This window comes from Phaenicophaeus curvirostris, chromosome 1 (genome assembly GCF_032191515.1).
Source record: "Phaenicophaeus curvirostris isolate KB17595 chromosome 1, BPBGC_Pcur_1.0, whole genome shotgun sequence".
Taxonomy (NCBI): Eukaryota; Metazoa; Chordata; class Aves; order Cuculiformes; family Cuculidae; genus Phaenicophaeus; species Phaenicophaeus curvirostris.
The window spans coordinates 7,873,209-7,887,432 of NC_091392.1; the positions used below are offsets into that span (position 1 = coordinate 7,873,209).

The 14,224-nt window shown below is 42.7% G+C and overlaps 1 protein-coding gene across 1 annotated transcript; it reads left to right on the forward strand.

The window, feature by feature from the left end:
- The first annotated feature begins 1,817 nt into the window (after positions 1-1,817).
- SUV39H2 (SUV39H2 histone lysine methyltransferase) lies at positions 1,818-13,402 on the forward strand. Its single transcript, XM_069872727.1, has 6 exons — positions 1,818-1,867; positions 3,816-3,961; positions 5,086-5,757; positions 7,756-7,902; positions 9,422-9,551; positions 10,846-13,402. The coding sequence occupies exons 1-6, from the start codon at positions 1,849-1,851 to the stop codon at positions 10,950-10,952; spliced, it is 1,221 nt and encodes a 406-aa protein (XP_069728828.1). The 5' UTR covers positions 1,818-1,848; the 3' UTR covers positions 10,953-13,402.
- The last annotated feature ends 822 nt before the right edge of the window (positions 13,403-14,224 follow it).

A 14,224-nucleotide genomic window follows, 5' to 3' on the forward strand; every position in this document is an offset into this window, starting at 1 on the left:
ACAGGATTTTAGGGTAATGTGCAGTTTGTGCAGTTAAGGGACAACAGTTCAGCCCTGAAGGATGGATGTTATCTTTATAAAATGTTCAAAATGACACAGTAGAGCCTCAGTAGCAGGGTGAGGGATGCCTGCTTAGATTTTAAGAGACCTGTGTTCAGTTGCCCATTTTTCTATGGGCCTCCCAAATTGTGTTGTTTGCAGAATGTGCATGTCAATATTTTTCCTACCTCACCAAAGCAATAGATAATGCATAGCCTGGATATAAATCTTAATGTGTTCCAAACAAATGTCTGTATTGTGTAGTTTACCAACCTGGAAATGGTTTGAACTTGAGGCTTCCTTGAGCAGATGAAGTGCTGTGAAAGTTCTGCCTCCCTTATCCTTGGGTCTTTGGTCTCTGGAAAATAAGTGAATAGGAACTGGTGAACTATGTGGAAACGTCTAAAAGAGCTCTTGGAAAAGCTGAAGTTTGCTTGTGTTAGGGTAGTGGAGTCTCACAGTCCTTATAAATACAAGTAAAGAGACATTTTACCACCAATGAGTGGCCAGACATCTTTAAGGGATGTGTTGTTGTGTGCAGTAGTACTAACTTGGGGGGGTGGGGTGGTACAGAATTACAGAATGGTTTGGAGAGGAGGGGACCTTAAAGTCCGTCTGCTTCCAATCCCCCTGCCATGGGCAGGGACACCTTCCACTGGAGCAAGGTTGCTCAAAGCTTCATCCAACCTAGCCTTGAACACCTCCAAGGATGGGGCATCCCACAGCTTCTGGGCCACCTCTGCCAGTGCCTCATCATCCTTGCAGTAATTCTTGCTATTATCTAACATCAATCTACCCTCGTAGCAAGACTAGAAAAAATTATAAATCTTCCTGCCTAAGTGTCTTTTCATCAGAACACAGCAGCGCACATATTACACAAGAGGAGTTCTTGTACATTATGTGCACTGCTCTGTGCACAGAATCACCAGGTTGGAAGAGACCCACCGGATCATTGAGTCCAACCCTTCCTATCAAACACTAAACCATGCCCCTTAGCACCTCATCCACTCATCCCTTAAACACCTCCAGAGAAGGTGAATCAACCACCTCCCTGGGCAGCCTGTTCCAGTGCCCAATGACCCTTTCTGTGAAAAAGTTTTTCCTAATGTCCAGCCTGAACCTCCCCTGGCAGAGCTTGAGGCCATTCCCTCTCGTCCTGTCCCCTGTCACTTGGGAGAAGAGGCCAGCACCCTCCTCTCCACAACCTCTTCTTAGGTAGTTGTAGAGAGCAATGAGGTCTCCCCTCAGCCTCCTCTTCTCCAGGCTAAACAACCCCAGCTCTCTCAGCCGCTCCTCATAAGGCCTGTTCTCCAGCCCCCTCACCAGCTTCGTTGCTCTTCTCTGGACTCGCTCCAGAACCCCAACATCCTTCTTGTGGTGAGGGGCCCAGATCTGAACACAGGATTCGAGGAGCGGTCTCACCGGTGCCGAGTACAGAGGGAGGATAACCTCCCTGGACCTGCTGGTCACGCCGTTTCTGATCCAAGCCAAGATGCCATTGGCCTTCTTGGCCACCTGGGCACACTGCTGGCTCATGTTCAGTCGCTGTCAAGCAACACCCCCAGGTCCTTCTCCCCCGGGCAGCTTTCTAGACAGACCTCTCCTAGTTTGTAGCACTGCACAGGAGAAGCCTGGCTGGAAAGCTGCCCGGAGGAGAAAGACCTGGGGGTGCTGGTTCACCCCGCTGTCCCCTCTCCCTTCCCTCCGCGCTTTCCCCCCATCTGCAGTCAGAGCAGGAGGCGCGATGCTGGGCTCCAGCCGCCCCCTGCCCCCCCCACTTCCGGCGCGGGGCGGGGCCGCTCCCCCAAGATGGCGGGCTGGCAAGGAGGTGAGGCGGCGGCCGGCACGGGCAGGGCGGGGGGAGGCAGACGCTCTCCAGGGGTGTGGGGAGAAACCGCCGCCCTTCCCCTCACGCCTGAGTCCCCTCGGGCCGCGGGCCCCGCCCTGGGGACGCTGCTTGCCGCGCAGAGGCGCCTGGGGTCAGCGGGGGGTAGGGAGAGGCCCCCGCTTTCCCTTCCCGCTTTCCTTTCCCGCTTTCCCTTCCCGCTTCTCCTCGCCCTTCCTTCTCTGCGCTTTCCCCTCTCCCTTCTTTCTCTGCGCTTTCCCCTCTCCCTTCCTTCTCTGCGCTTTCCCGCTTTCCCCCTCTTCCTTCCCACCCTTCTGCTGCTGTGCCCCAGAGATGAACTCCTCCAAGGGTGACCCTTTCCCAGGGCTGTGGGGAGATCCTGGTGCTGAGGCGGGAAAGCCCAGCAGACACCAACGGGCAGAGGCAATAACAGCCTCTGCAGCTCCTGGCTCCAGACTTCATCCCAGCCCAGCAGTGATGCCCAGGTTGTGGCAAGGAGCTGACAAGGCACCCACGATCTTTGTGGAAGAGCACCATGGATGGGTCGTTCTTTTCCAACTCCAGTCACCATGGTTGTATCACAAGTGCTTGATTCCACTTGAATAACTGTGGATATTTGGCCGTCTTATTAACAAATACAGGTTTCCTGTATTGAACAGGTCCAGCCCTGTTCAATGCCTTTATCAATGACCCGGGTGAAGGCATGGAGTGCACCCTTTTCAAGTTTGCGGATGGCACTAAGCTGGGTGGAAGTGTCGATCTGCTGGAGGGTAGGGAGGCTCCAAAGGGATCTGAACAGGCTGGGCCGCTGGGCTGAGTCCAATAGGATGAGGTTTAACAAGGCCAAATGCCGGGTCCTGCACTTGGGGCACAACAACCCTGTGCAGCTACCAACTAGGAGAAGCCTGGCTGGAAAGCTGCCTGGAGGAGAGGGACCTGGGGGTGTTGGTTGGCAGCCGACTAAACATGAGCCAGCAGTGTGCCCAGGTGGCCAAGAAGGCCAATGGCATCTTGGCTTGGATCAGAAACGGCGTGACCAGCAGGTCCAGGGAGGTTATTCTCCCTCTGTACTCGGCACTGGTGAGACTGCTCCTTGAATCCTGTGTTCAGATCTGGGCCCCTCACCACAAGAAGGATGTTGAGGTTCTGGAGCGAGTCCAGAGAAGAGCAACAAAGCTGGTGAAGGGGCTGGAGAACAGGCCTTTTGAGGAGCAGCTGAGAGAGCTGGGATTGTTTAGCCTGGAGAAGAGGAGGCTGAGGGGAGACCTCATTGCTCTCTACAACTACCTGAAAGGAGGTTGTGGAGAGGAGGGTGCTGGCCTCTTCTCCCAAGTGACAGGGGACAGGACAAGAGGGAATGGCCTCAAGCTCTGGCAGGGTAGGTTTAGGCTGAACATTAGGAAAAATTTTTTCCCGGAAAGGGTCATTGGGCGCTGGAACAGGCTGCCCAGGGAGGTGGTTGAGTCACCTTCCCTGGAGGTGTTAAAGGCACAGATGGACGAGGTGCTGAGAGGCGTGGTTTAGTGTCTGATAGAGATGGTTGGACTCGATGATCCAGTGGGTCTTTTCCAGCCTGGTGATTCTGTGATTCCTTGTTGCCATAATTGAGTATGGGATGCTTTAATTGTAGGAAAATTATTTGGTTCTTAGCGCTGCTTTAACCTGTGGAAGTCTCTGCCCTCCAAAATATTTCTTATTCTTTATAAACATACGTACTGTACAGATCAAAGGTGCAGGAAAGGAATCATTCATGTGTTTCATTTTACCCCTTAGAGAAGGGTTGAGTTTGACTCTGTGAGACACTGTAGTTGTTCGAGAGACTCGTGGACTGCCATCACAAATGGTAATGTGGGGACTCTGGGATAAGGCATAATGATTTCAATTTAGCTGAGACATTAAATAGGATTCTTTACCAATTTTCTTATTGTAGCTTGGTATGTGCCATGTCTAGCTTCACTTGAGACCCTTCAAGAATTATGTAGGAAGGAAAATCTCAGCTGTAAATCCATTGGAATCACCAACAGGAGTCTAAAGAGATATGAGGTGGAGTATTTGTGTGACTACAAGGTAGAAGAGGTAAGAGAAACACAGACCAATTTGATCACTCTTTCAGCTGAACTTTGAAAGTGAACCAAAGGTAGTTCTGCGCATAATCTAAAATATCAGGCTGTGAGAGAAAAAATCTCTTGCTAACATCGAATAAAATATCTTTTATACTTTGAAATTTAAACAGAAGGAGGTATAATTACTGCTTTCAGTATGTTGAAAGAAGTTCTTTTTCTGAAATTTCAGAGATCATAGAATATGAAATGTTTCACCTTTGCATATCTAGAAGCAAAGCAAAATGCTGAGGCTTTTAATTTGTAGCTTGGTATGTTATCATGATGCCTCTCCCTTATTTGCAGGTAACAGTCTGCATTTCCCCGCTGACTGTTGTAGTCTGCTTAATGAACAGTTAGGGCCATGTGCTGCAATTGGATTCCTATGGCTTGATCATGCCAGTGAAATTCAGTCTCAGGATTTGGCCTTGTTACAGTTATTTGGCCTTCTTCAAATAAGTCCAAAATGTATGCTTCTTGATTATAGATACAATACTGTGTTTTTTGCATGGATTTTTCCTTTGGAAAGATGGTTGATATGACTTTTTTGGAGACTCTTTTTTTGTTAAGTTTAGAATTTTTTGTTTGTTCTGTATGTGGTGTGACTACATTCTGCTTGTGCGTACGAGTCAGACAGCTAGTTAGCATAACTTACCTAGCTGCCTTAACAAATTTGCTTCTTCCAAGTGTGCCATTGGCAGTCAGAGTTCATCCCAGCTGTTTGTTTCTTTGCCCCTAGAGACAATATTGTATTTGTACTATATGGAATGGTTTGGGTTGGAAGGGACCTTAAAGATCATCCAGTTCCAACCCCCCTGCCATGGGCAGGGAGCCTGCCAGTGATCAGGCTTCTTAAGGCCTCACATTGTACCAGGATATTGTATCCAGATATTGCATCCAGAGTTGTGCTACAAGTTAATTTGCAAACAGAAAATCTGATTTTTCTCTTTCTTCCTAATTCAAATTGTAATGGGGACAGAAAAACTTTCTGCAGTGTATGCTGTTTCTTCCCTCCAGAGCTCTTGTGCTTGTATACCTTGTGGTGCTAGATTTCAGCAAAATGAAATGTGTCTAACTCTGGGTCTGTTTTTGTATTTCAAGGGCACGGAATACTATCTTGTGAAATGGAAAGGATGGCCAGAATCTTCAAATACTTGGGAACCTCAGGAAAATCTGAACTGCCCATTGCTTCTTCAAAACTTTCTTAGCGACAAGAATGAATTTTTGTCTCGGGTGAGAGAAGGCAAAGCACTGAAAGTGAGAAACCACGTTAAAGCTTTGAAACCTGTGGTTGCAGATTACATTGTAAAGAAAGCTAAGCAAAGAATAGCTCTGCAGAGATGGAAAGAAGAACTCAACAGGAAAAAGAATCATAAAGCAATGATACTGGTAGAAAACACTGTGGATCTTGAAGGCCCTCCTTTAGACTTCTACTACATTAATGAGTATAAACCTGCTCCGGGAATAAATGTATTAAATGGAATAACAACTGGCTGTGAATGCACTGACTGCCCCACTGAGAAGTGCTGTCCAAAGGAGGCCGGATTTATTTTGGCTTACAATAAACGAAAGAAGTTGAAAATTCAGCCTGGCTTGCCCATCTATGAATGCAATTCATTTTGTAGGTGTGGGCCTGACTGCCCTAACAGGATAGTGCAGAAAGGTACACCGTATTCTCTTTGCATCTTCAGAACTAACAATGGCCGTGGCTGGGGAGTAAAAACCCTCCAGAAAATTAAAACCAACAGTTTTGTGATGGAGTATGTTGGAGAGGTATGTACTTATCTCATATAGATGAGTTATTGAAATGTTAGAGGAAATCTCGATGAGCTTTCTCTCCATTTTAACACTTCTTGACTTCCACTGTATAATAGGTAAGTCTGCTTTGAAGTAGGGAAATACAGTAAATTGACATTCAAGATGACAGTAAAATTAGATCATCCAGAATGTTCCTCCATTCCAGAGCAATTGTAAAAAGTTGACTATAAAGAAAATGCTTTAGACGGGGTATAAGGAAGTCTCTTTTTTTACAGTGAGGGTGGTGAAACACTGTAACAGGTTTCCCGGGGAGGTAGTGGAGGTCCCATCTCTGGAAACGTTCAAGGCCAGTTTGGACAGGGCTCTGAGCAACCTGATGGTGTCCCTGTTCGCTGCAGAGGGGTTGGACTGGATGACCTGTAAAGGCCCTTTCCAACCCAAAGCATATCTATAATTCTGTTTATCCCATATGTCACTAAAGAATTATTTTAAATGCACGCCCTAGTAGTATTTCTAGTGGCAAGTCTTTCTTTTCTTTTCTTTCATGGCGGTCATAGTCTTCATTCTTCCTTGTTCCTCTTCCTTGTATACTTTATGCTGTTCCCCAGCTGTGGTTGCCACCAAACTCCCCACCCAGTCTATCTCTTTTCTGTTTTGTCTGAACTTTTAAGGCAGTATATCCAAACCTGTTTATTACTTCTGATTAGCAATAAGGATAAGACTTGTAGTATGAACATTATGTGTTTACTTGATTTCGTACTATTTCAAACGGCACTTTTACCTTACAAAATATGGACCTTGAGTTACTCTTGAGATTTGGTGTTACCCCATGTTTATCCAATTCAGCCTCTACTCTGCTTCAGGGCCCTCTACGTCAGTAGCTGCTGACAGACTCTCTGGTCCAGTTTGTTGTATTTCTGCCTCAAATCTGCCTTGCTGTTAAGTTGACTCTAAATGATTTCTTCTGTCCCTTCTTACAAATGTTTATGGCCTTTATTGTGTTTCCTCCATCCTCCTTGCCCTAAGTGTTCTAACTGCTTGTGTTCATACCGTTCACTATGTCAGTTGTTCAAAATATCACTGTTGAGGGGTTAATGCAGAAAGATGATTATGCAATTCTGTTGCTTAAAGGAGAGAGTGTGTATTTATGCTTTCACCTGCATCTGCTTACCCCGTACTGCTGAATAGGTTCTCAAATGTGATCTACCAGAAATATTTCAGAGGGTTTTTTTTTGTCCAATTCCACCACATGTTGTACCTGTCTTGCTGCCAGATTGTGATTTCTTTGCTGAATTGGTGCAACAGAATACATTTGGTGTAACAGGCTGCAGATGAAGTTGTTCAAACTGTTGCTTCTGTCAAAAGTGACTGTATTTCTATTCCTCTGGGGAGTGTCTGGGTTTCCACCTTGTGCTGGTCTAATTGCATCAATTCAGCTTTGTGCAGTGATGTATCTAAGTTGTCGTGAATAGGATCTTTCATTGCAGTCAAAAATAGCAGGAAGAGATGCTTCTAGGGAGGGAGGAAGGTTGAATACCCCACTGGAAATGTGACTGGGTTGTTAAAACTGATACCCATTATCTTCATCTGTGCAAAGGGAGAAAGTTGAAACTATTTTACGTGATGTAAACAAGGCTTCCATGGTCCAATGAAAACATTGAGTGCATAGAAATGTCAAGTAGAAATGGTTGCTTGTATCTATCATCATCAAAGCCTTTCATGGAAACTGACTGACACATTTTATTTTTTTTCTCTCTGAGACAAGGTAGCACTGTGCATCAGCTCTAGACACATTGGGTCCAGAGATAGCCAGAATCCCTAACTAGTTTAGCTGTATGTATGTATTCTTTATTCATTAGAGATGGAATGCTATTTTAACATCAAAAAGTGAATGTGGTATTTTTTACTAAGTTAGGTTTGAGGTTTTTTTCCCTAACTTGATTGTGGCTTTTGTTTAAATTTAGTAATAGTTAATATTATGATGCAGGTTTCTTTTTTCTGTTTTTTTTTCAGGTGATTACAAGTGAGGAAGCAGAGAGACGAGGCCAGCTTTATGACAACCAGGGAAACACATACTTGTTTGATTTGGACTATGACTCAGATGAATTTACTGTAGATGCAGCTCGATATGGAAACGTGTCCCACTTTGTGAATCACAGTGTAAGACCTCGTTTTGTATACTAAGAACGTGGAGAGTTATCCTAATTGTGCCGGAAAGGTCATCTTCTCCTGTAAATATTTTCCTACCATATTCACAGTTTTTCTGAAGCAGTTTGTTTCATGCCAGCACGATCCGGTCAGTTGGATGTCATAATACGTAGAATCGAATACTTAGACTTAGTTGGAGTAGGACTACCCCCAAAAATCTGGGATTGAGGTGCTGCCCAAAGTGAGCATTGGGTAGGATTGAGATTGTCACTGAGTCTGCTGATTCTAGACAACCAAAATAGGGTTGCTTTGGATATGGTTTGGGGTTTTTTTTCCAGGTAACTAAAAGACCTAGCATGCGAGAAGTACTTCATAAAATCAGTGATGGGTCAAAGGTGATAGGAATTGATGCATGATTTTGTAGCAGGGTGGGATGGGGAGTTATGCCAAATTTAAGGTAGAAGAAGAAGTAAAAATTCGTATGCTTTCTTTGGTATTTCTCCCTTGTAGATACCTTTTTCCCTCTTCATATCAAATCTAAACTTGCCAGAAAACTCAAAAGTTTTAAACAAGAAATTTTTGTAATATTTTCTTTTCTACTCAACTGAAGTACCTAAAGCAAAAAGGCTGAACTGCATCTGTTAAGGAATTGCATATAATTTCTGAGCTGAAAATTACTGTTGCTTAGAGATATTATATTTGTGAGGTGTGCAGTCAGTGTTCTACAGATAGAGTAAATTCATGTCTTCAGATCTGTGAGCTAATGACACTTATTTCATGCGGGCTAACTAGCAAGGATGAAGAAGAGTGTTAGGTGCATCCACTGAAGTATTCTTACTCTTTAGTGTCAAGATAAATGTCTAAATTCACTTCTGATTCTTTTAACGTGGGATATAGTTTATTGTTAAACAGCAAAAAGGTGTGCAGAGTTTAACAAACTGTCTCAGTGACTACTGACTGCTGACAATCCAGAGAAAATGACAAATGGTTTCTAGTTCCTGCTTAACATCTTTGACCCTCCTCCTGTCACCAGTCCTTAGGAGGTAATTTGGCAGCCAAACAGGTCAGAAATTTGTTCATAGTGTGAAGACATTATTTCTGGCCTGGAAGCAACGCTTATACATAAATACAGAGTAGTGAGTGTGTGTGGCTTGAAATGCTAGGTTGTTTTTAATTTTATTTCAATTTTAGTTCTTTTTTTGTGGGTTTTGGAGGTAAATACTAACCTCAGAATGTAGCTTTAATTGCTGTTTGCCATCTCTTTTGTTTTATGTGCCATACCAGAGAGGTCATGGATGCCCCATCTCTGGAAGTGTAGTCTCTGTACTGTGAAAAGGTTGTCTTCTTGAAAGGATTCAACTCTAAGCTGTGAATGCTTTAATGCTATTTCAGGAACTTAATTGTTGATTTCAGACTTATGTCACTGAGAGAAGAACCTGTTCTTTTTTTCCTGTGACCTTGATTTACTTAAACAGTTCAGTGAAACTGTGTATTTTTTGTAACGGAAACTATGTTAATTTTTGCCTTACAGTGTGATCCAAACCTTCAAGTCTTCAATGTATTTATTGACAACCTCGACTTGCGTCTTCCTCGAATAGCACTGTTTTCTACACGAACCATTAAGGCTGGAGAGGAGCTAACATTTGACTATCAGATGAAAGGTCTGTAGATTTACAAAACATGCTTGCAGGAGGTTTGGGCACTGCTGGGTTTCGTTGCAGCCTGACTGATGATAGCATTTTAATTCACTTCTCCCAAACACAGCTCTGTGGATTCTATAACTGGCGTTGCTCGTTGATGTGTAGCACAGGAGTACACCCACAAGTTTTTGTGTGCACCTCTAGCACATTTACCTCCTTCAGAGCACTCCTAGCTCACAGCAAGGAGTTGTGGTTCAACATCGGACAAGGCAAATTACTTTGAAGATTTGTCACAAGAATGCTCAAAGAATAGTCAGGGTACCATTTAAAAGGCTTTCCTTTATTCAAAGGCACTTGAGGTAAACTGCTGTCTAACCTGCTGTTGAGAAAGACAGTTGTAGCAGCTGAGTGGACTAAGCACAGGTTTGTCTTTGGTGTCTGTAGGCCTCAGTTCTGAATGTAGGTCCTAGATACAGATGTTTAGGACAGCAGGACAGTCCAAAGTGGTTTACCGTGAGAACTATAATTCACTGGAACAACCTCCTCTGGGATGTGGTAGACTCCTGTCACTGGAAGTTTACAAGATGGGACTGGACCAGGTGCTAGATAATGTCATCTAGACTCCCTTTCCCACAGAAGGTTGTACCAGATGATCCTTTGAGGTCCCTGCCAAGTCGGGCTGTTTGATAATTCAATTCAGTGTCCAAGGTTAGGTTGGATGGGACTTTGAGCAACCTGATTTTGTGAAAGATGCGTCTGTCTACTGCAGGGGTTGGATCAGGTGGTCTTTAAATGTCCCTTCCAACCCAAACCATTCTATGGCTTCCTTTTTTTCCAATACAATAAAAAAATTCTTGAGGTTTGCTGGCAGGGGTGTTGTTTGTGGGTGTCCAAGTTTGCAAACCATTTATCCACTACAACAATATATTGTTTGTCCTGCTACTTAGTTTCAAAGAGGCATCTTTGTACTCCAGAGCTGTACTTAGTTCTTGCAGAAGCTCTTAGATGCTGACAAATTGATCTTATTGAAATCCTTAAAGCTGCTAATTTTACGTGGTTCCTGTGACACTGACACTCAAGGCAGGCTGTGCTCTCAGCTGACCAGTGCAGAGACAGACCTGAGGGTACAAGGCTCGAGTCTGAGCTTTGGGTTCTGCTCTGTATGCTAGATGTTGTGTAAGTTGTTGTAACATCAACAGCTCCACACACAATTCTTATGAGAACTGGGGTGGTAGGCGGTTTTTTAAGCAGTTTGAATACTTAGCAGGATTTCAGTCTGTCTTTTAAAACTTCCTTGTGTTTATCTGTGTCACAGGTTCAATGGATCTGACTTCAGACTCTGATGGTCTTAGCCCCTCCAGAAAAAGGATCAGAACTGTCTGTAAATGTGGTGCTGTGTGTTGCAGAGGCTATCTCAACTGAGTTCGGGTACCCAAAGTCACACTTTGTTCTCTTTTAAATGTGTTTTCAGAAGTCTCTTCTTTCACACATCTATTCAAGTATTCTTATGTCTAATATAAATAAGCGCAGTGAAAACAAGGCGTTACATTTGTAACTGAAATGGCATTGGCCAAAGAAAGAGATGTAGTGTTTCAGGCAAATGCAAAACTGATAATGGGGATTAAAAATAGTTTTTTTCTGGAACTGTTAATTAGGAAGCAGTAAAACGAATGCTAAGAAAACTCTTCAAAATGTACCTTGATACGAATATTCAAGTGTGAGCTTACACCCGTAGGCCTTCTAGAAACTGATTTAAGTGGAATGAAGGGATGTTACATATCTTCTGTACCTGGAAAAGTCTGGAGGCATTTGATTTGAATCCTAAATCATGGCTGACAGTTCTTTTGCTTTTTCTATTGTATAAAGAAAAGCATCAAGAGATTAGCAATTTATGGCACCGAGGTGAAGGATTAGGGACAGCTATCAGGCTTTGAGCTAAATGAAGGTTCACTGGAATGCAAACTGTAAGATGTCCATTGAACTCCACACAATTAAAGCAACTGGTTTTAGCAGATTCCAGATGTAAGGTCAAGGACGCGGACATTCTTAGCTGATGTTATGTTGTTTGGAAGTTTACATGTGGAAGTTTTTTCAGTTGTTATGTTCTGATTTGTAGTTAGGATGCTATAGGAGGTCTGTAGTTCTACAGAGAATTTTTACATATCAGATGGTTGGTAGAAACATGTACTGTTTGTTTTTATAGCAGAAATTTGGCAGCCATTGCTGAAACAAATTACTGACTACAGTTTTGGAATAGAGAACAAAAGAATAGGGAGAGCAGCCCTTTGTCTAACAAAGCTGATGCATTACAGAGATATGCTTAGTTATCTGTTGGGGGCAAAAATAGGAATTGATTTGTATTCACAGCTGCTTTTAATTAAGTTTTAACATACTGTGACTTTTTTTTGATCTAGTGGCAGACTTTAAGATACTAGGCCTGTTTTTCCTCATTGCAAAAATGTTAACTTCAGTGAAGTTAGACTAGAGGGGAGTTTACCCATTTGCTGTAGACATTTGTAAGATGTTCTTGAATGTAAAGGCTGAGAAATGTACTGTTCTTCAGCTGCTTGAGTCGTCCTTTTCTTTTTTTCTAATTGTTTTCAAGTTCTCTCGATCAGTTCGTCTGTATGCTAAGTTTTGCTTGGCTTCAGAAACACTGAAGAGCAGTTGAGTTAGGCTGTGAGTGGAGTTACAGGAGAAGTCCATGCTTCAGGGATGATTCAAGTGTTTTGTTGTTGCTTACAATTCATGTAAATGTTGATAGGGTCAGGCAGAATATTGTTGCTCCATAAATGGATGCTCCGTAAATGGATGCTAGCTATGTATCATAGGTCAGCCAGTTACCTTTATAAGGTGCACAGCTTTTGGCTCAGGTGAATGAAGTCGAGTACTCAGCATATAACCGCTTACTTAATTTGTTAGAAAATGCCTTAAATTTCATGCTAATTACTAGCACTCCAAGAAGAGTGTTTGAAAGGATAATACAGGTTCTTTGTTCATTAAGAAGCACAGCTGCATTGCACTGAAGATCTGGCTTTTGGGCAGAAAATGAAAATTTATATGCTACGAGCCAAAATCGGTTTCATGGTTGGGGTGAGGGGTGTGGGAAAGTGCTAAGTTTTGTACTCTGCTATACAGAGAGGTACACATTGAAAAAGACACTTTATGTTGTTTAATGAAGAGGAGAAAGTCTGCTTAGATTTAAAAGTATTTGACATTACCAAGCTCACCTGTATCCACATGCTTGGATAAATGCTGAATCTAGTCGATTTTTTATCATGCTGCATCTCTAATGATTTTTTATATATATATTTTTATATATATATATTTATATATATATATATATAAAAAGTTGAAGTGGAATGTGGAGCTTTAATGTTAGCAAACTGTATGATCTTACATCATTTGGAGTCCTTAGTGCTTTTTCTTGCACGTAGCCTGATTTAGTGATGCATTCCATGTGGATGGAATCTGCAGTCTCCACCTCCTTAACCCGCTGCAGCATTCCCTGTTGGTACAGGATGGCAGGAATGACTGCAGCAAGAAATGGATTCCTGACCAAATCAGTTTCTCTGGCCTCTCCCGTACAAGGTGACACAGGGCTGGTTCAACACTCTTTTTGTCTGTGCATCTCCATGCCCAGTTTGATTTAGAAATGGCAAGCAAATGCATTTTAAAAGATGAAGTTGTACTTGAATTCAGTGTCTGCCCTTTTCCCAAGGCAGTATATGTCACCACCAGCATTGGAATAACACTGCTGCTCTTTAAGGATGTGTGTTACCTCTTGTGCGATAAATAAAGGACCGTTAATTTATGTTCTGGGAGGTAACAGTATTTTGTATTTATTTAAAGTAAACCCATGTATCAACTTTCCAACTGAGAGGCTTGAACAGTATTATATAGTTACCTATTCACAGTGCAGTTGGATTGTGGTCCATGAATTAGCTCAGTGGGACAGTGTCACTTCTGAAGCTCCTTTTGAGTTTTAGACAAGTTCAGGGGGAAATTGCCAAATTGGAAAAGGAGAAAAAATACTATTTCCAATTTCATAAGGAGCCTAAACCAGCCTAGCTTCTGCCTTCATTCTGCTTCATGTTAGCATCATCACGGCCCCCAGTTCGGTTTTGCACATGCACTTCCGAGAGACTGGTAACCTGTGATTTATCCTCTAGCGCTTCTCTTTTGTTGGGAATTTTTTTTTTTTTTTTAGGTAGCAAAATTGAAGCTGCAAGATCACCGGTAAGAAAAGCTATTGTTGATTTATTTAACCTCAAAAGTCAATCTTTTGGTTATTTCTAATGTATGGTTTAGGACTGTGTACATTAGAATATGCAGTTTGTAAGCTCAGGAACATTTTCTTTTCATAATGTGTGATCTTTAGTATTGCTATCTTCCTATAGTTTTTGATAAAATAAATTAAATTTAGTTTTTCTTTTGTTGTTGTCATTCTTAACAAAAAATATCTTAGCCTGTCAAAATTATCTGTAGAATTCGCTTTAAGACTGCAGCCTTTCAACTCAAATTAACTAGCCCTATATGGACTGCAGCAAAGCAGCCGTAGGGAAGTTGTGTGCTTTCTATTCAGTTTACAGCTGATAAGAACTGGTATAAATTTACACTGTTAACTTGTCTTTAGCAGCCTGGGTTCCTGTATTCTTAAGCACACTGTGTACACTCAGCCCTGAACTTAAATG